Source organism: Miscanthus floridulus, chromosome 1, assembly GCF_019320115.1.
Source record: "Miscanthus floridulus cultivar M001 chromosome 1, ASM1932011v1, whole genome shotgun sequence".
Lineage (NCBI taxonomy): Eukaryota > Viridiplantae > Streptophyta > Magnoliopsida > Poales > Poaceae > Miscanthus > Miscanthus floridulus.
In genome coordinates, this window is record NC_089580.1 from 179,897,127 (window position 1) to 179,922,886 (window position 25,760).

Below are 25,760 nucleotides of genomic sequence, written 5' to 3' on the forward strand. Positions count from 1 at the left end.
TTCCTCAGGGACTGTGTTGATGGAGGGCAAATCATCATCGAGTTCGTCGAAAATGGTCGGCAACTCGCAGACGTCCTCACCAAGCCGCTTGGCCATCTTTGGTTCACGGAGTTGAAGAAGATGATCGGCATGGTGGAGGTTCTAGGGTTAGTAGCAGGATTAAGGTAAGAATTGTAAAAGTAATCTGTTGCGCTCCCTGTAGCCGCTACAGGGGCAGGCACCAAAAGGCTCTCCTACCGCACTATAGCCACAGCAGGGGCAGGCACCAAAGTCAGCCCTACTGTCACATCTAGTCACTGTAATAGCATGGCAGCCTGACATGTCTGTGCACTAGGATTAGATGGGTAGAGTTGTATATATAGCTTCCTGCTGCGCCTCAGTAAAGGGAGCAAGTTTAGTTTTGCCATCTCCTCTGCAGAGCTCCTGCCAACGCTGGTGCTTGTGTTGTGTGTGTGCGCTCTATTCTCCCTCCCTTCTTCTACCTCTAGCCATAGTCACTACCGAAACCAGGAGCTTTGCCGAGTGCCAGCAGCACTCGGCAAAGTTCCAAAAACACTCGGCAAATGGTTTGCCGAGTGTAACACTCGGCAAACGCCACTCGACGTAGGTTTTAACGGCAAAGAGTTGTTTGTCGAGCGTCAATCATCGGGCACTCGGCCAAGACTTCGCCGAGTGCAAAAAACACTCGGCAAACATTTTTTGAAAAAAAATAAAAAAAACTCCTTAAAAAACCGCTGGCCACCACCACCGCCCATGCCGCCGCCACCGCCACGCCACGACTACCGGCACACCATGCCCGCCGCCACGCAGCTAGGGAAGGAGGAAAGGAGGGCGCACCGGATCCACGCCGCCAAATTGCCGGGGAAGGAGGGCGCGCCAGATCCGCGCCGCCACGCCACCGGGGAAGGAGGGCGCGCCGGATCCGCGCCGCCACGCCGCCGGGGAAGGGGAGCACGCTGGATCCACGCCGCCACGCCGCCGGGGAAGAAGGGCACGCTAGATCCGTGCCGCCACGCCGCCGGGGAAGAAGGGCACGCTAGATCCGCACCGCCACGGGCACCGGATCCGCGCCGCCATGCTGCCGGGGAAGGAGGAAAGGGGGGGCGCTGGATCCATGCCACCATGCTGTCGGGGAAAGAAGGGGCGCCTGATCCGTTCCGCCACGCCGCCAGGGAAGGAGGGTCCGCCGCCACGCTATCGGGAAAGGAGGGGGCGCTGGATCCGAAAAGGTGGCGCCGGATGAGGGGGCCGGGAGAGGAGGGGAGGGGCGGCGGCCAGAGGGGAAGAGGGCAGCCAGGAGAGGAGGGGAGGGAGGCGGCGCCGGTGGGAGGAGAGGGGGCGTTGGGGGGCGGGAGGAGAGGGGAAGAGGGCAGCCAGGAGAAGAAGGGGTGAGAGGAGGGGAGGGAGGCGGCACTGGGGGAGAGGTGGGTTAAGTAGATATTTTTTGTTTGCCGAGTGTCTCAGATCGGGGCACTCGGCAAATTTTTTTCTTCTCCTTTTTTTTGCCGAGTGTTCTAGATATGAGCACTCGGCAAAAAAAATCATTTTTTTCTTCTCCTTTTCCAGAAAAAAGATTTTATTTTTTTGCCGAGTGTTTTTTTTAACACTCGGCAAACTCTCTCTTTGCCGAGTGTTTTTTTTACACTTGGCAAACCCCCTATTTGCCGAGTGTTTTTAGCTCAGCACTTGGCAAAGAACTTATTCGCCGAGTGCTCGATGGAATACACTCGGCAAACATAAAAACACTCGGCAAATTTGAGGATTCCGGTAGTGAGTGTGTGGTCGGCAACGCCAGGGGAGTGGTCGGCTCACCCGTTCCGAAGATCCAAGGGGGCCAACAAGCACGCTCCCAGTGTGAAAAATAAATTACTCTAAAATATTTTTTAATCCTTCAATATTGTTTCTGTTCCATTGCCTCAGGGTGGTGGCCTGGTGTGACAAATTGACAATTTGATATATATGGTGTATTTAGGGATGGAAACAATAATCCCAACAAGCACAAACTTTCAGTACAAGTGTAAATGTAATAGGTATAAGAGAAACTACCAGAGAATGCACATAACGATTCACTGGTACTCTCTCTTGACTGAAGTAGCATGTAATACAAATCATAATAATGTTATAGGCCCCATGCCTTAATGATCAAGTTGCTGCTTTCGTAGGAACATATATATGTAACCCACAGTTAAAAAAGTCAGTACCTACGCATACTGCCCACATGAATGAATATAGTCGTGAAAGAGGAGCTAGCAGTTGGCAGTTTTCCCCAAAAGAAAATGAGCGAGGAATGAGCAAATTGCACAAGCAGGAGTCCTTTATTAACCTTGCGCCATTGGACTGCGGACAAAAACTGACAAGGTTCATTTCTCTCTCTTTCTGTATGACCCCGCCACCAAGAAGAGCAAGTTCCTCAGGAGGACAAGGATGGTGGCATTTTCCCTGGGAACGGCAGGGAGGTCCCTTTCTGATTAGCACAAGTAGCTGTTGATCAAGTGCTGGGGAATGCTGGTGAGATCTAGACAGGTAACCGACCACGACGATTTGTATGTTTTTGCCTCCAGTCCGGTCAAGTGATCGAGTCTTGATCAATCAATTAGCAACTATTCTTTCTGTCCGGATCATTTAGTACGAGACTGGTTAGTAGTACAATGCACCTAGCATGATTTAGTCCATAGACTCCTGGATAATAATCCCTGCCGCTGGATCTGGAGAGCTTCTACACGCACATATATGTGTTATCTACCACACGTTGTATGCACATCGAATGTAAACACACGTCGAACAGCTTGCACCCCTATATATAGTTATTACACACGAGGCCACACTTACCCAGCGTACAAAGCTATCTCCTTAAATTAGTGATATGGTTGCATACTGATTTGGGTGATCGACAGCAGTAGTGACAGTGCTTGTGAAATGATTTGGCCGACAGCAGCAGTATCAGTGACACTGCTGATAACTAACTAATCATTCTTGGGGCCATGTCTACATGATCCTCAGCTGCTGCCGACTATTTCCCTTTTCTTGGGAAGCTATAACGATCCCCAATTTAATTAAGGCATATGATACGGGTGGACAAGATGAGAAAAGTATCTATGGTAGTTGATCTTTCAACAAAGGTTGTCCTGCTTCATAAAAACAAAGGTTGTGGAGGAGCTAGCACACCTTTCGACATATATAGCAGCAAGCACGTTGCTGCAGATCAGCAGAATCCCCATCGCCAGGAAACGTGACCTACTAGCCAGCCGGAGAAACAGGCAAACAGCCATCTGCCTTTCTCACCCTGAAACAATAATATATTCTGGACAAAATGTGAGCGCTCAATGCAATGATCCATTTTGTTGTAGCTGGGAGTGTGGCAGGGTATCTATTATCGATTTTTTTTTTTTGGCAAGTGACGCCGTGGTTCCTTCAGATAATGAGACATATGTACTACGTATATTATTACCTGTACATTGAAGGAGAACGACAACAATCTGCTGTTGGTTTCAACACACGCATACATGATGGATGCTTGACAATATTTGTCCATTAACTCGAACATTCCTTTCTTCCTCCAACCAGAGCGAGCACCTGCAAAGCATGCATGTGTCCAGTACATCAGGTGAGCCTCGCTTTAATCATATGGACAAAAAAACAAAGTGAGCGCTGAGTAGCTTGATTATAGCGAAAGGGAGAAAAGCAAAACATAGGATGATGAACTTAGTTATAACATCTGCTGCATTGGTGATCATATCGATCTGAGTGTCTATATATATGTAGGCCTAGTCATAAGTTTAGCGAGTTTTTCGGTTAACAACCTGGCTAGGTGCATGGAGGACTGGAGGGTAGCTCTCTCTGATGAGTTGTGGTAACGGGGGAGAGATATTTTAGGACGTTCCCATATGGGGTATGGCTTAAGAAAAGGGGAAAACAAACAGGATAAAAAATGACCAAGCCACAGGCTAGTCTTTCTGGGGGAGGTAGAGAGAAATCAGTCACACGCAGGCGCACCTAGCCAAGGCAGTAAGGCACAAGGCTACAACTAGATCTGTACGCAAGGACCACTTCCAAGCACAAGCCTGCAGCTCCAGATGTAAAGAAGCCAACAGCTATAAAAAGCCTCCATAAAACAGCCAGTACCACCCCCACATATAGCTACATAGCGCGACAGGCCCACGCTCAGAGCTTGTCACGTATTCACTGATGCTTACACATGCATGAAAGCCAGAGAAATGAAGAAAGCAAAGAAAAAGAGAGGAGAGGGAGCGCTGCGTCTATGTGCGTATGCAGAGAGACAGCGAGAGAGACGATGGCCTTTCCTCTCTTAGTGACAGGTACTTCTTTTGTTAGGAGACTGAGGTCCTGTTTAATTTCTCTCTAAAAGTTTACATCATATCCCATCGAATATTTGACACATGCATAAAGTATTAATATAGACTAAAAAATAACTAACTACACAGATTGCGACTACTTTGCGAGACAAATCTTTTAAGCCTAAGTAGCCCATGATTTGACAACGCTGTGCTACAGTAACACATGTGCTTATGATGGATTAATTAGGCTTAATAAATTCATCTCGCGGTTCACTGACGGATTCTGTAATTTATTTTTTTATTAGTATCCAAACACCTCATACGACATCTCCATACAACAACCGCAATGCCTCTCTAAAACTTTACGTCCTAAATTTAAACAAAACTCAAAAGCCACCTAATGCAGTAGTACTTGCCAGAGCTTACTGTGTACTATGCCTGCCCACCCGACCCTTTCTCAAGAATTTACTACAACGCCACCGTGTCCGTGTGGACGATGTATCCACGTCTCCTTTAAACAAGACTCAAAAGCCACCTAATGCAGTAGTACTTGCCAGAGCTTACTGTGTACTATGCCTGCCCACCCGACCCTTCTCAAGAATTTACTACAACGCCACCGTGTCCGTGTGGACGATGTATCCACGTCTCCTTTACCCCTACGCTCCCGGCAGGCCCACCGCCCACGTCCTCTTAACTCAGGACTAGCCAACAATATAGTAAGGTGACACTTACCCGGCCTGCTCCATACAGTACCCATGCAAAACCTATCGCTCGTATACATTTGGCAGTTGGCACTCCTTTCCTTTGAGCAACACAAGCTCCACACTCTTTAAAAAAAACACACACACACACACAAGCTCCACAGGCCTCCCTGCTGCCCTTATTCCCTTTCTCTCCTCAGATCCATTGCTTCGCTTCCTTCGGTTCCTCTCCTTGATCGTCAATACACATACACCATCGATCGCCAAGGAAGAGCTAGCAGGGTGCTGAGAGGGTTTCCCAACCTCGTTGCTAGCCACACCACCAGCCGGGTTACTTGGTTCTTCGTACGTACCGGTGGTACTGCAAATTATTCCGCAGAGGCACGAGAAAATTCTGTGTACCTAGCTAGCTCCCTTGCCTCGCTCCACCGTACCTGGCTGCATGGGCAGCGGCGGCGAAGGCAGTGACGGCGGCGCCGCGAGCTTTCGGGAGGCTCATGACTTCAGCAACGTCGCGTCCTTCTCTGAGCTGCCATTCCTGCGCTCCGCCCCGGCCCGTGAAAGCCCCTACTCCGGCATCCGCATCTTCGGCATCGACGTCCCACATTCACCGCAGGAGAGAAAGGCTAAAGAGGCCACCGCCACCACGCCCGCTACTACCACCGTCGTCACAGCTGCCACCGACAGCAGCCGCAAGTTCGAGTGCCACTACTGCTGCAGGAACTTCCCGACGTCGCAGGCGCTCGGAGGCCACCAGAACGCGCATAAACGCGAGCGGCAGCACGCGAAGCGGGTGCAGATGCAGTCCGCAATGGCCGCTGCGGCGGTGGCTGCTGGCGGCGCGCACCACCACCACCTCCTCGGCTACCCGCAGCATCGCTTCGGCGTGGCAGGCCCCACGGTGGCGACATTGTACCCCTCGTGGCCAACAATGAGGGCTCCAGGCGCCGCTGCGGCCGGTGACGTCGCCATCGGCCCGCAGTTCTACAGCGGGATCGGGTCGATCACCCAACCGATCAACGGGAACCCCCTGACCACTGGGCTCTGGAGGGGGCCGCCTGCTGGGCACGGGAACACGAGCGTGCCGCCGGGTGGAGACCGGCGGCCAGTTGCGCTCTCGTCGTCCGTGTTCCGCGGAGACGATCCGAGGGCCTCAACTTCTCTTTTGGCGTCGCCCTCCTCTTCTTCCTCTTTGCTGCTATCTCCACAAGGTCAGTTTGTTTGTGAGCAGCCAGCGACCACTGCAGCCGAGGGTGTGAGCTTAGATTTGCATCTATAATTGTTTCCTTTCTCTGCTGCTTTTAGTGGATCACCCCAGGAACTGATTTCCCTACCTTTCCATTATCCGCGGTTACTCTTCACTGAATTCAGATCGTGCCTTATTTTCTGACACAGTGCAGAAGAAATCCATTTAACAAAGTTTTGAAACTTTTTGTTTGTGTGCATACACATACAGAAAGATTCAGAGATTATATGATTAGGGTTTGGATTTTTTTGTCACTGAACACAAGAAATCAATGCATCAAGTGTAGATTTCATGGAACTTACAACAATATGCTACACGAAGGCTGTTGTAGACTCCAGAGAAAATAGGCTAAAATCAGAAAAGGTTTCTTGTTTAATTTAATAGAAGTGGTCCTAGGCAAAAACAGATTGCAGGCAACAGCATTTTTCACAAATACCCTAGTGAACAAATATCTCATAGATGAGAAACACAATAGCTCAGATAAGATAAAGGGAAAAAAATCTATTTCTTTTATCATGAAATATTTATGCTTCTCAGTTTTGCTTTGCTAATAGTCCGCAGGTGTGTGTGTATTGTATACTATATGCACGCTAAAATAACATACATGAATGAAAGATGAAATCGGTAAAAGAGAAATTGAAGGATTACAAGTTTTACCTCGTGTGTGTGTGTGTGTGTGTGTGTGTGTGTGTGTGTGTGTGTGTGTGTGTGTGTGTGTGTATAAGTACTACCCTATAGCTGGCTACAAAATAACTTATTCTTTAGCCACCTTGAGTTACGATAATTACTATGTTAATTTACGAGATTATAGTAACTCCTTACTAAGTGGTTTACTATAACGTTATGGTAAACATCCCCATGTGTCATAGTAACCCAACTATCGTAAATAAAAAAACTCGGCCGGGGGGGTAAGACTGCCCCCGCAGCATTACAAATAAGAAGGACCTTCTCACCCGACCGAGAAAACCCCCGAACCTCCGTCCCCACCCTTACACGGTGGCTTTCCGTCGCAGGCCGGTGCCCCCCCCCCCCCCCCCCCCTTGCTTTGGTTATGAGGACGGACGAGGGGATTTTGGTTATGAGGACAGACGAGGGGATTTTTTTAACCTCAGCCTGAAATTCGCTCTCACGGGGAGTCAAACCCAGGACCTGAGGAGTGCTGCTGGGTCATCTAACCGTTTGAGCTAGGCGCCCTTTGGCAACTATCGTAAATATGTATTGACATTATTGTAAATTAGTATATAAAATTATCTTAAATGGAGGTGGCTACAGAATAACTTATTTTGTAGTTGGCTACTGAATATATATATATATGTTGTTATTGCTGCTTTGATGTGCAGTAAGGCCATTCTATATTTATAATATATGGTAAGAATGTAGCTAAAGATAAATATATTAGATATTATAAAGAGAACTGGCTGGAGAGAGACCATAAAAAACATTATATATGCACTTATTATCAGTTGAACTGTGGACAGTTTTTTTTTAAAAAAAAGATAGGAACTTCTGAAAAGTCGAAGATGTGCAGAGTGTTGACTATATCTAAAAGGTTCAACTATATATTTTAAAATTCATCAGTCCTACAGAAGGATCAATTAATATTATATCACAGAAAGAGTAAAGTGCCTACACACTTGCAACAAGAAAGGCAAGGAAAGTACAAGTATGAGAAGAGGGAGCAGAAGGGATAAAGAGTGCAGAAAGACTAGCCACATGAGAAATGACAGATCAAAATTGGTCAGGAAAAAATGACCTGATCTGAAAAGGTCGCCCCCAAGTTACTCCCACACTAATTCCATCCAAAATGGGGTTTGTATTGTTGGTATATGAAGTAGTGCCATATAACTGGATCACGGCCTGATGTTGTCCTAGCTAGGGTTTCGCCCTTAATGAAGCTCTAGACTGTCCGCTAAAAGGGTAACCTTACCTAATGCCTACTAATAAGAGTATAAGACCCACCGGAGAGCTTGTGGAGTTTTGTCATTGGCCCCGTTCGGCTTACCTTATAATCCACACTATTCAGCTTGTTTTTTCAGTCGGAACAGTATTTTTCTCTCACAACAATTCAGCCACAACAGTATTTTTCAGCCAATTCAGTCAAGTTTCACCGAATGGGGCCAGAAAAGAATGTGGAGTGCTTTTAACATTATTAGAGTTGAAGTAGATTCGTTGCAGTGTTTACCTTCTCCAGGAATGTGGAGTTGTGGCCAGAAAAGAATCATTCGCCACTGATATCATTTCTGTACTGAGATCATTGTTTGGTCCACTAGCAGCTCTGGCTGAAGAACTGTTGTTTTATTCTAGAAAATGAAGGAGAAATGCATGTTGTTACATTGTATGAAATGCATGTCGTTAAAATGTAGTATAAGGAAGGAAGTAGCAGTACTATTACAACACACACCCACGTGGGCACGCGCACACAGAGAGAGAACGGTAAAAACTGGGGGGGAAAACCGAACTGAATGCTAGCAATGTGAATAACGTCTTTCTTATTAAAACGAGAACGGATTGACGAGCAGCAAAAACACGTAGAACAGCTGTTACTTTATCAGGTGGACTAGTATATAATCTGGTACTTGGAATAGTTGGTTATTTATTTAACTGTACATGTGTGATGAAAATGGCTTTGGAGTAAATGAACGTTTACCAACCATGGCTCCGTAGCTAGCCAATACCCTGTCTGTCTTAAGCAAGTGGTCTCAGAGTAGGATATCATATCAATATCCTGCTTTGGGGCTTTAAATGTCCAATGCTATCATTTTTTATGTTGCTGCTCCTGTTTCTGCTGCTAGTGCTACACTGCGGTTCCTGTCACTGTTGTTGGTGATAGATCCAATGCAACTTCACGATGTGTCGTTTTCTCCTTCTCTGCTTGCAAATACGAACTGAGAGCGTGGTTAGTTCCACCCAAAATCCAAAAAAGTGCTACAGTATCCATCACATCGAATCTTGCGATACATGGAGCATTAAATATAGACAAAAAAAAATAATTGCACAGTTTGGTTGAAAATTGCGAGACGAACGTTTTGAGCCTAATTAGTCCACGATTAAACATTATTTGCCAAATAAAAACGAAAGTGCTACAGTAGTCCAAATTCCCAAATTTGGGCAACTAAGCACGCTCTGACCGCATAATTCAAAAATGCCAGGGACAGAATCTGGCACTTTTATCTTGCTTGCAGGCAACCTTTGTACTAGTTTTTTGGAGTTTGGAATGCAACGACATTTTGTTAAGTAAATCACCAATGAAATGAACACCTTGAATATTCCGCTGCCAAATGCCAAGGAGTTGTTCTTGGTTAAACTTGCGATCGATACCCTTAGATTAAAAAAATCCAAAGCTGGTACAATTGTGAAGTTTGACAGTAACGCGAGGAAAAGAAAGAAACGCCTAGAGGCAGCATTTCACATTTCAGGCACAGACCTCCCATCAGGTCAATCACCAGCAGTTTCCAAGAATAGATCGAAATTGCAGCTCTAGCTAGCCCAATATACCGCTTCTATCTGTGCTGCAACTGTACTACCACCATGTTATACTAGAGCTAGGCTTTTGTTCCTAGACCATATATAGGTCCTTTCCTGGACAGCAGGCCTTTATTTCCTCCGATGCTGCAACCAGACTTGTAGCCTGTACTGCATGTAGGAGTATAGCTGAATCAGTCGGTACTGAATCTAGCTACATAAGACCTTATTTAGATTGGAGTTAGGGATCAGTATTTGGTACTGTAACACTTTCGTTTGTATTTGACAATTATTGTCCAATCATGATCTAACTAGACTCAAAAGATTCGTCTCGTAATTTACAATCTAATTAGTTATTTTTTTATCTACATTTAATACTCCATGTGTCTAAAGATTTGATGTGATGGAGAGAGTGAAAAAACTTACAATCTAAACAAGGCCTAAATAGCCTAAATAGGAGTGCACCACACCTATCTCTGCACCACACCTTGAAGTGGGAATTGCGCCTTGTTTAGATGCTACCAAAATTCCAAGTTTTTTCACTCTCTCTCCATCACATCAATTTTTAGCCACTTGCATGGAGTATTAAATGTAGGTAAAAAAAAATAATTAATTACACAGTTTAGTTGAAAATCACGAGACGAATCTTTTAAGCCTAGTTGGTCCACGATTGGACAATATTTGTCAAATAAGACGAAAGTAGTACTATTCATCGGTTTGAAATTTTTTCAGCATCTAAACGAGCCATTGGAAAGTTATGTTCGCTCAGTTAAATGACACTACATTTTTTAATTATTTGATTTGAAAAGTGAGTCCGCGTTAGGCCTGGCAAGTATGGACATTGCAAGTTGAAGGCAAGAGACATGGATCATGTGAGCCCCAAAAGAAAAGGGCTTCGCAAATTTAAAGGCAGTGGAAGATGACAGTACAAATTGTCCAATGCTATACAAGATGGCAGGCTTTGGCGCAGGGTGCAGCAGTTAAGGCCTTGTTTAGATGCCATCCAAATTCCAAGTTTTTTCACTCTCTCTTCGTTACATCAATTTTTAGCCGCTTGCATGGAATATTAAATGTAGGTAAAAAAAATAACTAATTACACAGTTTAGTTGGAAATCACGAGATGAATCTTTTGAGCCTAGTTGGTCCATGATTGGATAATATTTGCCAAATAAGACGAAAGTTATACTATTCATCGAGTTCAAAAAATTTGCAAAGTGAACACGGCCTAAATCCTGGTTCTTCTGCTCGGGACACACAAAAAGCTGGGTATTTAAACAGGTACAAACAGAGAAGGAACCCACACCGCCTCCAAGCTCCATTTCACAACAAAACAGAATAAATATAGCCTCGTTCGCTGGTCTGAAACTTGACTGAAACTGGCTGAAAAATACTGTTCTGGCTAAATTGTTGTGAAAGAAAAATACTATTCTAGCTGAAAAAAGAAGCCGAACAAGTCGAATATGGGGTAAGCCCAACATGGCCATATGTGTTTTAAGGTCAGAGTTAACAGCTGCTTACCATAGTAGCAACATGAATCTGTAATGATCACCACCCCCTGTCAGAGTTAACAGCTGCTTACCATAGTAGCAACATGAATCTGTAATGGTCACCACCCCCTGTCAGGGCAATAGCCCTGCGCTGTCCAACGGGTGACCGATGTGATGCAAATGCAACTCTTCCACAGCGACGTGTGTTCTGTTCTGCATGCACACGAGAAAAACAAATGACTGCTTAATTCCAACCAACATCAGTAAGAGAAACTGAAGCAAACACGTCATGTGAAAGTGAGTACAATGACAAGAAGTGTTTCTTCTGTCAATTCAATGTCATGATAACCCACTAAGGCCATGTTTAGATTGCAACTTTTTGCAACTCGATGAATAGTACCACTTTTGTCTTATTTGGCAAATATTGTCCAATCGTGGATCAACTAGGCTCAAAAGATTCATCTCGTGATTTCCAACTAAACTGTACAATTAGTTATTTTTTTTACCTACATTTAATGCTCCATGCAAGCAGCTAAAAATTGATGTGATGGAGAGAGAGTGAAAAAACTTGGAATTTGGGGCTCATCTAAACAAGGCCTAATTTCACCGAAACAATGAGTATGTTAAGCTGCAGATGTCATGGTATGCAATTCTTACTAGCTACTCATCTTCGAATCAACTTTCTAGTGCTGCAGTCGTGTTCAGCTTAAAAAGCTTCAAGGGCTAAGCTTGTGTGCTCTTATGACCACTTAAGGCCAGCGTCACAATATAATGAAAGTCAGAAAAGTTCAACTTATTAGTCTGGATGCGCCAGCATATATACTGTTCAACATTAAATGCTTTGATGGGATATGGAAGCAACGAGTGGTTCATTTTTCAGTGAAAAACTTGGTATGCGATTCAGTTAATGCTTGCCTGTTATCATCATATCATCCTCCTATATATCTGAATTTAAGAATTAGTGATCGTGGAAATTGACCATAGGTCAACGATTGGGACTTCACGGGCATGCAACAAAAGCAGCCACAGGCACATGTTCTTGCCCAGCCAGGCAAGGAAACAACAACAACAACAAAGCCTTTAAGTCTACAAGTTGGGATAGACTAGAGTTGAAATCCAGCAGAAGCCATCAAGGTTCAGACACATGAATAGCTGTTTTCCAAGCACTCCTATCTAAAGCTAAGTCTTTGGGTATATTCCATCCTTTCAAGTCTCCTTTTATTGCCTCTACACAAGTCAACTTCTGTCTTCCTCTGCCTCTCTTCACGTTAATATCATGGCTTAGGATTCCACTACGCACCAGTGTCTCTGGAGGTCTCCGTTGGACATGTCCAAACCATCTCAACCGGTGTTGGATAAACTTTTCTTCAATTGGTGCTGCCCCTAATCTATCACGTATATCATCGTTCCGAACTCGATCCCTTCCTGTATGACCGCAAATCCAACGCAACATACGCATTTCCGCGACACTTATCTGTTGAACATGTCATCTTTTCGTAAGCCAACATTCTGCACCATACAACATAGTAGGTCTAATCGTCGTCCTATAAAACTTGCCTTTTAACTTCTGTGATACCATTTTGTCACATAGGACAACAGATGCTTGGCGCCACTTCATCCACCCTGCTTTGATTCTATGGCTAACATCTTCATCAATATCCCCGTCTCTCTGTAGCATTTATCCTAAATATCGAAAGGTATCCTTCCTAGGCACTACTTGATCTTCCTCATATACTCAGTTTTAGTTCTACTGACTCTAAAACCTTTGGACTCTAAAGTCTCCCGTCATAACTCCAGTTTCTAATTCACTCTTGTCCGGCTTTCATCAACTAGCACTACATCATCCACGAAAAGCATACACCAAGGGATGTCCCCTTGTATGTCCCTTGTGACCTCATCCATCACTAAGGCAAACAGATAAGGGTTCAAAGCTGACCCTTGATGTAGTCCTATCCTAATCGGGAAACCAGGCATACATATACAGAGTGTGGATATAAACAGGCAAAGTTCATTTAAAAAAAAAAGATATAAACAGGCAAAGCAGGCATACATGTACTGTGAAGGTACCATGCATCCGCATAGCAAGACACCAAAACCTTGGACCCATGTTCCTTATCCCTCAATTGAGAGGAATCCAATGTGCATGTCACTCATATATATGTTATTCCCCTCTCATTCATGTACCTCCTAGTTCTGTTCAATGGCCTAAAGTAAGAGGGTTATGCTAGGTCTTCAAACAAATAAACCTTGCTTGCAAAAGGCAGAGTTGAAAACGAAGCTTGCAAAAATATAGGTAGTTCAAAACTTAATTTTTAAGCTTGCTGTAGTCCTGGCACCTCTTGCAACATTACAGATGGAACCTTGCAAAGGATTATATTACAAAAAGTATGCTAAGTAACATTGCGATAGACAGTTGACAGTATCTGGTCATTGCCCATAAAACTAAAAGGTTAGCCCATATTGCTCCCAGGTACAATATATGGAAATAGTACTAGCATATAGCTTAGTGCTCGCAAACACAAGATTGAAGATGAGAGTGGTACCTCCATTCTCCAGTTATGGAACCTAATACCTCTTTCTGATCTTATGATTTTTAAGCAGACAGACACATTGAGTTACAAGCAAAGCTGACTAATACCGAATATGACAACCAAAACCAAAACATTTTTTTCCCATTTAGTACTACTATAAATGGACTAAACAAGAATAATATCAACTTTTTTAAAATAAGAATAATATCAACTTGATGGAACAACTTTTAGGAGCTATTGAGTTCAGCACCAAGATTGAGGATGATCATGGCACACATTATTAGGGAACATGATTGAATGTTTCATTTATCATACTGCTATAAAGTTATTGTCACCAATGTAAGAAAGAAAAAGAGGACTTCACTGACCGAATAAGCTGACATTCTATCTCCAGGAGAGCAGTTAAAGATGTATAGAGCATGTGATGATGTTTCCACTCTTCGAAGCAATCAATATCCATGATAAACATGAGTTCATGCTTCGATGTGACTGAAGTGACTATATTCAAGATTGCATACAGAATAATGCAACTTCAGCTCTCAACATACTACACAGTGGCAGAAAGAATTGATCTGGAAGTTATTTAATATGCAAAAATCCAAGTGATGCAAATATGATTTTTCCAAAGAAGATACAAAGCAGTTCAAGAAAATCCAAGCATATATATCATCCTAGGTTTCAAGAAATAAGGAAACACCTTCTTACTCACCAACCGTGACTTCTATGTTCCAAAAGTGCACCAAAGAAAAGCATCACCATGATCTGGGAGAAAACTCCTATGGAAATCCATTTGTGTGATGCTGAACACATACTGATACAGGTTTCTAGATTCAAGCAGGTGTAGTTTTCCATCATTTAGCTGCATTCCTCAAGTACCAATACAAGAAAAACTATTAAGCACTTGGAAACTGAAATAGGCTATTGAACTAGAAGTTTCCCAACTGTAGCTCGTTGGGATGCCAAACATCATTGAAAGAAATCATCAGAACTGGAACATGGGCCAATAAACAAGAGTAGCATGTTTCACTCGTCGCTTCCCCTTTTCCCATCTTACTTATCCCTACTCATTGTACTAATCGTTTCATGACTCTTGCTTGTGATTCTATAGCAGCGGTGAAAATCAAATAGTGTTTGAGCAATGAAGCTACTAATGGGACCACCTATATGATTGGTTTGAGTTCTTACACAATACTGCATATTGCAAATACTTCAGAAGAAAATAAAGAATGTCTGGCTCAATATGGCTGCCTATAGTGTACTTGTGTGTTTTCTTTGACATGTTTTACAAGCATTTCCTTCTTACTACATTTTGTTTCTTCAAGCATATCGAGCCAATTAGAATGAATATAAAAACTAATCAAATAAATCGTCAGATACCATATTTCTGAGAGAATCTACAATATGATGTTTGCAAGAAGTTCGTATAAACATTCGGTTTACATTTTTTTGGACTTTGTTTCTTTAATAATTTGTTTAGGTGTGAGAAGTTCAATATAGAAGTGGCCGAGCATGACAAGAAGCGTCACATTTGAATCATGCTAGATGATGTGTGTAAGGTTAGTTAGCAGCAGCAATATATGCACCTGGTGATACTACTCAAAGATCCAAATCAAAATTATGAATTAAACAAATCCAAGGTAACCTCAATGCTCCTTTTAGGCTTATTAGTTTTGTTTACATGTTATTACAAACCTGTGCACTGTATCTAAACTGTTGTCATAATACACAAGATTAATCTCTAATGAAAAAGTCAGCACAGTTGGTCAAGTAGCAGGTTGAATGGTAGTGACATACTCTAACTTCAAGGTGGAGCCTGTCGCAAGAATTTCAGTAGTTGATAGGTACTTAATCCACTAAAGTTGCTTTCTAGCAATACTCCAGTATGACAGAACAAGAATAATAGGTGCAGCAATATCGGGTCGCCACTTGTCGCTGCAATATCATATCACAATATGTGGGTGGATGATGTGCTTAAATCTGAAAGAGAAAATGAAAATTCAAGATGGAATGCATTGCAAATTACAGGCGTAAAAAATAAGTATATGTTTCATGTTTCCATTAACCAGCAAATACAATTAACATAGATTTTTCGATGAACCTACATACAAATATCAGGAGTTATATCCTGTAGATGAACCAATTGGACAGAACCTCAGCAATCAGCACAACAAGTGGAACATCAACTATTTACAAATTACAATGTCAAATAATCATCCTTCGGTGCAACCGTTGTCATTTCTACATGTTGTGACAGTTACCTGCTTGGTTTGTGCCCAAACTTGAGGGAAACAAAGGGCACATGACAATAAATGAAAGAGCTAGTTGTTCATGAATTTAAAACATATCTTCTATTGCATTCCGAAATAAGCAAACTATCTCAATATCTTGTTTAATTAATCGCAGTTTGAATTGTTGACTAATAACCAGTTATGAGTTCCCACGTCATTGCATTTATACCCACAACAAAAGGGGAGGATTGAGTCTATAATTACCTGCGTCGAGCATCGTGTGCTAGAAATAACCTTATGCTGAATTTGATCACAGTATCATCAGAGCTCACCAAAACACCTACCCGCCACTCCGGGATTCTGGGTAGACCAGTAAGGAGCACTGCGAGACTCTAGGACACGATCGATGTTCGGGAGAAGCAACCGCTGCGCTTCGTCGAACACCTGGCGAGCGCCGTCGAGCAAGCTGATGGTACGGCTACATTCGCCGCCAGATTGAAACCCACCCATCATCTAGATCCCGCGAAGCGCCATCCACCTCCCTCCGGCCGCGGTGCGCGCAGCAGCACGAAGTGGCGGCCGCATCGCACTGCAAGCGACGGTAGGGCCGTGCGCGATTGCGCCGAAGTGACCGACGATCTCGCCGCCACGGCGATGGAACGAGAGAGGACGGGAGCTCGTGGCGCGGTTAAGCGCCGAGAGGCAAGCGCTCGGCGCTCGGCGGTGATGTTGGGAGTCGGGGATGGGCTGGCGGCAGCGCCGTTCCGTGGATTGGCGGCCTTACGAATTTAATCGGGCTCCAGTTGCAGACTTGCAGTTGCAGAGTCAGAGTCTGGACTCGAGGGTGGAGCAGAGCGGCAGGAAGAGCGATCCATCCTTCTCACACCGTCACACGCCCTCTCTCTTGAGATCCTCTTCCACCCCAACGCTCGCTGACATGTGGGTCCCATGAACCGACAGACAGAGAGGCGCCGCTGCGTCGTCACTTGTTTGTCACGCTCCCGGCCTCTCCCACCCCCAATCCACTCCATAGGGGGCGCAGGAATCCATGGCTTCCCTGCCTCTGTGCCGCTCGCCGTCCTCCCTACTACCCTCATGGCCTCACCGGCCAATCTCCTGCCTCCTTCCACCCTAAGAGTCCCTCCTCCCCTGTCGCTGCTCACGTCTCCGTCCAGGACACGCCTCCCCAACCTCAAGACCCGGCGCCTCCATCTGATTCCAGCCCAAATGGCACAAAGCCCAGCAGCAACACCACGAGGTTCCTCTGGGTCAACCCCAACAGCCCGCGCGCCGCCTGACGTCGCACGCGCGCGTGCCGGGTCTGGCCGCCGCGCGCGTCTCGCCTCCGCCGCCGCGGCGCTCGGCGCGTGCGAGCCCGCCGAGGCCGCCGTAGAGGCCGCGCTTGAGGCGGCCTTCCCCGAGCCTCCCTCCGAGCAGGACGCCGTCATCGTACTTAACACGGCTGCCGCCACCAGGCCGGAGACCGCCGTGCTGGCTCTCCGCTGGTTCCTGGGGAACGCCAAGGTCCGGAAGAAGGTCATCCTCTACAACGTCGTGCTCAAGCTGCTGCGCAAGAAGCGGCACTGGAGCGAGACCGAGGCGCTATGGGCAGAGATGCTGCGGGACGGCGTGCAGCCCGACAACGCCACCTTCTCGACCGTCATCAGCTGCGCGCGTGCCTGCGGCCTGCACAGCAAGGCCGTCGAGTGGTTCGACAAGATGCCGGAGTTCGGGTGCTCGCCGGACATGCTCACATACTCTGTGGTGATCGACGCGTACGGCCGTGCTGGGAACTCCGAGGCGGCCATCCGCTTGTACGATCGCTCTCGCGCGGAGAAATGGCAGCTGGACCCTGTGATCTGCTCTACGGTGATCAAGGTACATTCAACCAGTGGCAACTTCGACGGTGCTCTCAACGTGTTCGAGGAAATGAAGGCAACCGGCGTGAAGCCAAACCTGGTCGTGTACAACACAATGTTGGATGCCATGGGCCGCGCATTGCGACCTTGGGTGGTGAAGACCATCCACAGGGAGATGGTTGACCAGCAGGTGCAGCCCAGCAGGGCGACCTATTGTTGTCTCCTGCATGCATACACCAGGGCACGCTATGGCGTGGATGCCATGGCCGTGTACCGACTGATGAAAGATGAGGCAATGGATATCGACGTGATGCTGTACAACATGCTTCTGTCCATGTGCGCCGACATTGGCTATGTCGACGAGGCTGAGGAGATCTTCAGAGACATGAAGGCGTCCATGGATGCCCATTCCAAGCCTGATAGCTGGAGCTACTCATCAATGGTGACGCTATATTCATCCACTGCCAACGTCCTGGGTGCAGAGGGCATACTGAATGAAATGGTGGAGGCTGGCTTCAAGCCAAACATCTTTGTCCTGACCTCACTCATCCGATGCTATGGCAAGGCTGGGCGCACTGACGATGTGGTCAGGTCATTTGGCATGCTCCAGGACCTCGGTATCATCCCCGATGACAGATTCTGTGGCTGCCTTCTCAGCGTTGCAGCGAACACACCAGCGGAAGAACTGGGCAAGGTGATCAGCTGTATTGAGACGAGCAATGCCCAGCTTGGTGCCGTGGTAAAGCTCCTAGTGGATAGGAGCTCCTCCCCTGAATCTTTCAGAGAAGCAGCTAGTGAACTGCTGGACAGCTCCCGCGGCGTGGTGAAGATGCCTTACTGCAACTGCCTGATGGACCTATGCGTGAACCTGAACCAGATGGAGAAGGCATGCGCTCTCCTGGACGCCGCACAGCAACTCGGCATCTACACCAACATCCAGACGAGGACCCAGACGCAGTGGTCGCTGCACCTCAGGGGCCTCTCCGTTGGCGCGGCTACTGACCACGTTGCACGTCTGGATGAACGATCTGTATACGTCGCTACAGAGCAGCGGTGAGGGGCTGCCACCGCTGCTTGGAATCCACACGGGGCAGGGGAAGAACACGTACTCGGACAGAGGGCTGGCTGCCATGTTCGAGGCGCATCTGAAGGAGCTTGACGCGCCGTTCCACGAGGCACCTGACAAGGCCGGCTGGTTCTTGACGACGAGCGTTGCTGCCAAGCACTGGCTGGAGACGAAGGCGGCATCAGAACTAGTGACCGTGTAAACTGGTTACTCTAGCGCGGACATAGGATTATTTTTCTGTATAAGTTGCATGTGTTCTCCGATACCCGACAGATTTCTGCAGGTAGATAGATGCTCAATTGCTTCCTTCAATTTCGAAAGATCCTTTTCTATTCGGCTATCCCTTCCGTCCCGAAGCTCAGAGAGCAACAACAGTTTGAACTCCGTTTATTGAGAAAGTGGTAACTCCTATTGAACATCAATGTCAGCATATGACATGTATGCACGGAAGCAAGAGCCACTAATGTTTGGCAACTCCTATTGAACATTTTCAGAACAAATGTTTGGCAACTAAGACATTGACAAGCAAATGGGGAAGCAAAACTTAACCAGCAGACTGATATGGAAGGAGGGATATGCTGGGCTAGATCTTTGATCAGCTGAACTAATGTCATCCAGCAACACGAAGCGAGGAAAAATGAAAAAACAGACCAACATAAACTAGAGTATATAAGCAGAGTGATGTCATGACCAATATACAACACAAAAGATCAAAACGGGTGAATTGTTCTTGAAACTTTTTAACAAAAAATGCATATATTGCAGTTGTTTGCAGCAAAGATGCCCGGTGCAGCATTCTAACTGGCAACAGCCTCAATAGAAATATATCAAAACAACAAGAAATCAAAACACTAGCTATCCCAATCCTATATAATGGCAATTCCTACTAGACTACAATTAGTACTTAGCATACATCAATGCTTCATCCATTAGGGTTTACTAACTGTATGGCATATTTTCATGCTTTGACCTATTCAGCGTTCACCCTGTGTCAAGGTATCATCGCAGTCACAGGGAGCATGCCAACTTCACCGAAATTGAAAGTTCCCTCTGAAATTTGCTCATTTATCAAGAAACTCCAGACCAGTAGCTGTTGGTGTCAATCCATGATCAGCCAAATACTGCTCATGGAAGAACTTGCTTAGATGCCTCATCCCACTGTCACAAAGAATTGTCACAATTGTATGCCCTGGACCCAAATCTTGAGCAACTCTTACAGCGCCAACGCAATTCATGGCTGAAGAACTCCCAACAAATAGTCCATCGTTTCTCAGCAAGAACCTGAATTATGTTCGAAATAAATTGGGGTCAGTTAATCTGGATTTTTGCTTACAATTTTGTAAGATGAAGTACTGGAGAACTATCTGCTAACTATGAAAATAGACTTCCCTTCATTGCTCAAAATATCTTAAATATGAGATGTGGATAACACTGATTATGTTTCTAAAAATGCTTAATCCGACAGTTGATTAAGGCTTCCATTGAAGTTGGAAGTGCCGCATAAGACATGATGAGAACTCAAAAGTCCAAAACTAATATCAAGAGGAATTCCAGTTTAAGGGAAGCATCACAAGACCAATAACATTGTTGTGACAAGATAAAGGCAGAATGCAACAAGTGAAGAGAAGTGGAATGCAATAAAAGAAGGAAAAAATGTTCTTAGTCTAATATGCCAGTCAACAGATTATACTGTACTGAACAAATATTGTGATGCTGGGCTAACTTATGCACGCTTATTGTTATTACAGATCAAAACTTCTAAATAACAACAAAAACTTCACTATGTAACTATGTACCTTGACATCTCAACAGCTTCCCTATCCGATCCTCGATAAGCTCCATCCAGTTCCGCCATCATGAAATTTTTAGTAACCCTATTGATTCCAATTCCTTCAGTAATAGTATCGAAAGGGTTCTTAAGCCGTTTTCCCTCGGCCTCCTCTTTTGTGTACATCACCCCTCTGGTCACCTTATTGAACAGACCAGATCCGGGAGGGTCCATTAAAAAGCATTTGATGCTCCTGTTCTTTTCCTAAATAAGGGGTACCATAGTCATAAAAGATGTTTATCTAGGATAAAATATATGAAACAAAAAATTAATAAGCATCTAACCTTAAGATACCGTGAGACTCCAGCAATTGTACCGCCAGTACCAGCTGCTGCAACAAAGGCATGCAGGTTCCCTTTAGTCTGTTTCCATATCTCAGGACCAGTCCATTCATAATGTGCTCGATAGTTTGCCATATTCTCAAACTGGTCAGCAAAAAAACCTCCCTTTGAATCAGAAATCACATCACATCTCCCACAGTGTGGAATTTCAGTACTGACATGTGCTGGATCATTATTTTGCATCTTGTTTGACTCTCTCAGCATAGCTGTTAACTTGTCATCCATCATCTCAGAACCAACATGTGATAAACCATTAATTTGTTTCTCATTTGATTCCCTCTGTGCTGCTGCTAATTTGTTTGCTTCTAAAGCCCTTCTTCTGGCAATGTTGACAAAATGGTCTCTGTGAGTTATTGAAACAGGGCGCACTCGTTCGACAGTAGCTCCAAGCGCCTCAATTATTTGAGACTGGAAAACAATATTGTTTCAAGTATATTACATATACAGGAGAAAAGCAACAGAGAAAAGGACTTCTAACTGCTAAGTTGAATAACATTATATGGAACTAAAGCAAATAGTACGTTACAGTCATAGCAGAAATACTCAAGTAAAGCATCTAGCACAATTCAGCACACCAGATGGTCATTATAAATGCAGTTCCAGATGCTACAAGATAGAATGTTGTAGGAAGCAAAACAAATTATTGGATAGGTTATAAATTTTCTACCTTTTCAATGGCAGCATCATCGGGGATTACAACATGACACCTACAACCATAGGCAGGAGCAACAGTAGCCAAGCTAATAGCTGTGCTTCCAGCACTCCCCTCTGTTACGGTACCACCATATACGAGATCTCCAGATTCTAGAGCCTGGGAATGATGACAGCACTACTGTAAATGAAGGTAAAATAATAATATACCAGGGCAAGAGATTACTATATCGCAAGGATTTCATGACTCAATAAACTTATAAACTGTTAAATAGGAAATAGTTATGCTTAGTGGAACATTTTGAGTTGGACATATCAGGTTGTGTGATGTATGGGCTGCTGGACATATCAGGTTGTGTGGGCTGCTTGCTCCAGAAACGAAAAGGATCAAGTCAATCTTTCAGCGAATATCTACATGCTCAAAGTACCTCAAGTACCAATAGTCCAGTTCTGCAACTTCTCACCACAACCTCTATTTTGCAGTTCTTACCCTCCCACATAATAACCATATCCTATCTAAACAGGATGGCAGAATTACCTCCTCGATGATCTTAACCGCCACGCGGTCCTTCACGCTGCCACCCGGGTTCAGGAACTCAGCCTTCCCCAGAATCTGCAACCGAAGGGAGAGCGATACAATTCACTACCTCCAAACTACTCAAAACAGCCATTCAATACCTCCAAACTTTACTCAAAACAACAATTCGCTACCTCCAAACTTTACTCAAAACATCAAAGCGGGGCAACGTAAGTAAGATTCCACGCGCGTACCTCGCATCCTGTGGCGTCGGAGAGGCTGTTGATGCGAATGAGAGGTGTGTTGCCGATGGCCTCCACGAGACCCCTCCGTCGCGCCCGCCGGTTTCTCGCGCGGGAGAACCCAACAGTTGGGACCCACGGGAGGTTGGGTCTACTCTTGTGGAGGAGGAGGTAGCAGGCAATTAGGGATACGGCGGCGGCCGCGGCGGCTGCCCCTGCCGCCGTCGCAGCCGCCATGGGAGAGCGAGAGAAGCAAACGAGCCTTCGAGAGAGCCGTGTATATGGGCCAACTGCATAGGCCGAACAGACTATCCCCCACGCGGTAGGGAGCGAGCATGTGGGCTAGTAAGAATATGCTTGTCATGCTTGGGCCATGAGCCCAAGAGCGTTAAGGCTATCGTGCTATAACGGGTCTTGGGCGAATTTTGGAATGCGAATAGAGCAAATACAAACGCAAAAGCTACTTCGCGATCAGTCGAGCTCCTGCGTGACCGCGCGACTCTCGTGGCGCGGCCTGGCCTGTTTGCTTGCGTACACGGCCTGGCCTGCTTACATGCGTGACCGGCTGCTTTGCATGCTTTGCGGAGAGTACGACGGCAACATTCCGACGCCGTTTTTTTTCTTTTTTGTTTTTTTAGTTTCATTTTCTATTTTTCAGTTTGAGTTAAATTTCTTGGCTGTCAACCTTAGTTTCAGTTTTTTTCCATTTGTATTTTTTAAAATTCACTTTAATTTCTTGGTTGTCAACTTCAGTTTCAGTTTATTTCACTTATTATTTTGAGTGTTGTATTTTTAGTTTCTATATATTTAGGTTTTCATTTTTTTCAGTGTTTTCTAGTTTTAGTTTTCAGTCAAGTTTTTTTAATTTTTTTAGTTTAGTTTTCAGGTCTCACTTTTAGGTTCGAATGTCTTCCTAAATATTGCATATTAGTTGTCCTCAACTACAATATATAAGATTGTCGCAAAGGGTAGTCATTGTACGCATAAGTTATCACAAAAGAATTTACCTCCTAGCTTGTGCAACAGCTTCTATGTTTATGTTCGTTGTAATAATTAGCCCCCAAAGTTGTACAACTATAATATTACATGGTAGTAACTCATTTTGATATTTTTTCTCATCAGTTTGTGCATACTATGTAATAACTTTAATATATTTTTGGAGTAGCAACTTTAGTTTTACATGATAGTAATTTCTTTTGATTTTTTTCATCCGAGCTTGTGCATACCATATAAAAACTTTAGTATATTTTTATGTAGCAAGTTTAGTATTACATGGTAGCAAATTCTTTCGTAAATCTCCTAGCATATTTTTACATATAAATTGCTACTTGAAATAAAATTCTTTGAAACATAGGCAAGTGAAGTCTAGTTTTGTTCGTCTCGTCACGTAGAACACACCGGTGCAGACGGAATCGAAAACGGATACAACATTAAAAAATTATAGCAGTTCAAAGAAAAATATTAGGCTTTTTTGTTTGTTTTTAGATGACGCCACAGAGCATTTTTTTGTTTGTTTTTAGATGACTGTCACAGAGCATTAGATGGCGACAGCTAGTTGGCTGCAAACGGATAGGTACTTTCCAAAGACGGTCTCAAACAGCGCACCCCAAACGTAAAATATGTCGTACATAGTGTTTTGCATAAAATAAATACGGTCCAACAGAAGGCCCAAACAGAGGACCCATTTTGCATACCACCCGAGACGAAACGCAAATAAACGTCTTCGAGAGAGATGACGCAGATCTTTGGCGCCCGTAGTGGTGGGCCCGCGTTGAGGCGCGACCGGCTGAAAGGTCCTAATGGCTAGAGGGGGGTGAATAGCCCAATAAAAAATTCTCCAGCAACACTTAACAAACTGGTTAGACAATTATGAGGACGAAGCAAGTGTTGCGCCAGCCTACTAAAAAATCAAGCCACCTACCATAATTTTAGTTTCTATTTTCTCTAACCACACAATAGACTACACTAAGTTAGTGTGCTATCAAAGACTAACTAAAGAGCCACACTAACCAAACTAACAAGCTCTCACAACTAGGTACACTAAAGAGCTTGATAACTAGTTTGCGATAATGTAAAGAGAGAGAGCAAGATAATTATACCGTCGTATCGAGGAGTGAACCAATCAATCACAAGAATCAATATAAATTAAGACCAATCACCTCGGAATCAAATGATGAACACAATGATTTTTTATCAAGGTTCACTTGCTTGCCGGCAAGCTACTCCTCGTTGTGGCGATTCACTCACTTGGAGGTTCACGCGCTAATTGGCATCACACGCTAAACCCTCAATAGGGTGCCGCACAACCAACACAAGATGAGGATCACACAAGCCACGAGCAATCCACTAGAGTACCTTTTGGCTCTCCGTCGGGGAAAGGTCAAGAAACCCTCACAATCACCATGATCGGAGCCGAAGACAATCACCAACCTCCGCTCGATGATCCTTGCTGCTCCAAACCATCTAGGTGGCGGCAACCACCAAGAGTAACAAGGGATTCCCGCAGCAAAACATGAACACTAAGTGCCTCTACATGCAATCACTCAAGCAATACACTTGGATTCTCTCCTAATCTCACAAAAATGATGAATCAATGATGCAGATGAGTGGGAGGGCTTTGGCTAAGCTCATAAGGTTGTTATGTCAATGCAAATGGCCAACAGGGTGAGCCTGAGCCGGCCATAGAGCTTAAATAGAAGCCCCCATGAAATAGAGTCGTTGGGCTCCTCACTGCACAGAACTCGGGCCGACCGGACACACCGGTTAGATTGATCGGACGCTAGACCTCAGCGTCCAGTCGCGCGATGCACGCCACGTGTCCCCTCTCTTCAAATACTGAGCGCCTGATCCCAATGGTTAAGTGATGATCGGACGCGCTGCTGCGAAGTGACCGGGCGCTAGACCTCAGTGTCTGGTCAGTTTCCAGTAAGCATCCAGAGACAATTTTTCATGATCGGACGCGTCCGATCATGCTCAACCAGACACACCCAGCGTCTAGGTCATACGGTGACTCCCCTATGTGCTGCCACGTCAGCAGGACCGAATGCACCCTATCAGCATCCGGTCACTAAGTGACCCAGCGTTCGGTCAGAGACCGACGCTATGCGCCCTCTACTGCCACTGACCGGACACGCTGGTCCAACCGAGATCAGCGTCCGGTCACTTATGGTGACCTTCGTCTTTTCTATCTCGAGCGCCGGTGGCACCGTCGGACTGTCCGCACTCTATGGGCGAACACTCCACCGGTGGAGTTCCTAACCCTTGCTCAAATGTGCCAACCACCAAGTGTATCACCTTGTGCACATG

General features: G+C 45.1%; 4 protein-coding genes across 5 annotated transcripts; 3 read left to right on the forward strand and 1 right to left on the reverse strand.

The window, feature by feature from the left end:
• The first annotated feature begins 753 nt into the window (after positions 1 to 753).
• Positions 754 to 1,392, forward strand: LOC136467726 (uncharacterized). The gene has a single exon (XM_066466500.1). It carries the CDS (start codon positions 754 to 756, stop codon positions 1,390 to 1,392), a length of 639 nt encoding a protein of 212 aa, XP_066322597.1.
• A 3,743-nt stretch (positions 1,393 to 5,135) lies between these two features.
• LOC136549955 (zinc finger protein 8-like) lies at positions 5,136 to 15,246 on the forward strand. 2 transcript variants are annotated; one of them, XM_066541396.1, is made up of 2 exons: positions 5,136 to 6,207; positions 15,200 to 15,246. In XM_066541396.1, exons 1-2 carry the CDS (start codon positions 5,439 to 5,441, stop codon positions 15,217 to 15,219), a joined length of 789 nt encoding a protein of 262 aa, XP_066397493.1. In that variant the 5' UTR covers positions 5,136 to 5,438; the 3' UTR covers positions 15,220 to 15,246. The 2 variants fall into 2 exon arrangements, with proteins under 2 accessions (XP_066397493.1, XP_066397485.1); XM_066541388.1 differs by lacking the exon at positions 15,200 to 15,246 and having other exon boundaries at positions 5,136 to 6,475.
• A 1,625-nt stretch (positions 15,247 to 16,871) lies between these two features.
• On the forward strand, positions 16,872 to 19,215 carry LOC136549937 (pentatricopeptide repeat-containing protein ATP4, chloroplastic). Its single transcript, XM_066541371.1, is given in 4 exon segments — positions 16,872 to 17,067; positions 17,069 to 17,245; positions 17,247 to 18,806; positions 18,808 to 19,215. Coding segments are annotated over 4 exon segments (2,076 nt in total). The 5' UTR covers positions 16,872 to 16,998; the 3' UTR covers positions 19,078 to 19,215.
• Positions 19,216 to 19,610: 395 nt separating this feature from the next.
• LOC136549947 (cysteine synthase 2) lies at positions 19,611 to 22,763 on the reverse strand. The gene is made up of 6 exons (XM_066541382.1): positions 22,467 to 22,763; positions 22,234 to 22,308; positions 21,712 to 21,855; positions 20,988 to 21,452; positions 20,672 to 20,907; positions 19,611 to 20,156 (listed from the first exon to the last, which is right to left on the reverse strand). Exons 1-6 carry the CDS (start codon positions 22,689 to 22,691, stop codon positions 19,937 to 19,939), a joined length of 1,365 nt encoding a protein of 454 aa, XP_066397479.1. The 5' UTR covers positions 22,692 to 22,763; the 3' UTR covers positions 19,611 to 19,936.
• Positions 22,764 to 25,760: the final 2,997 nt, after the last annotated feature.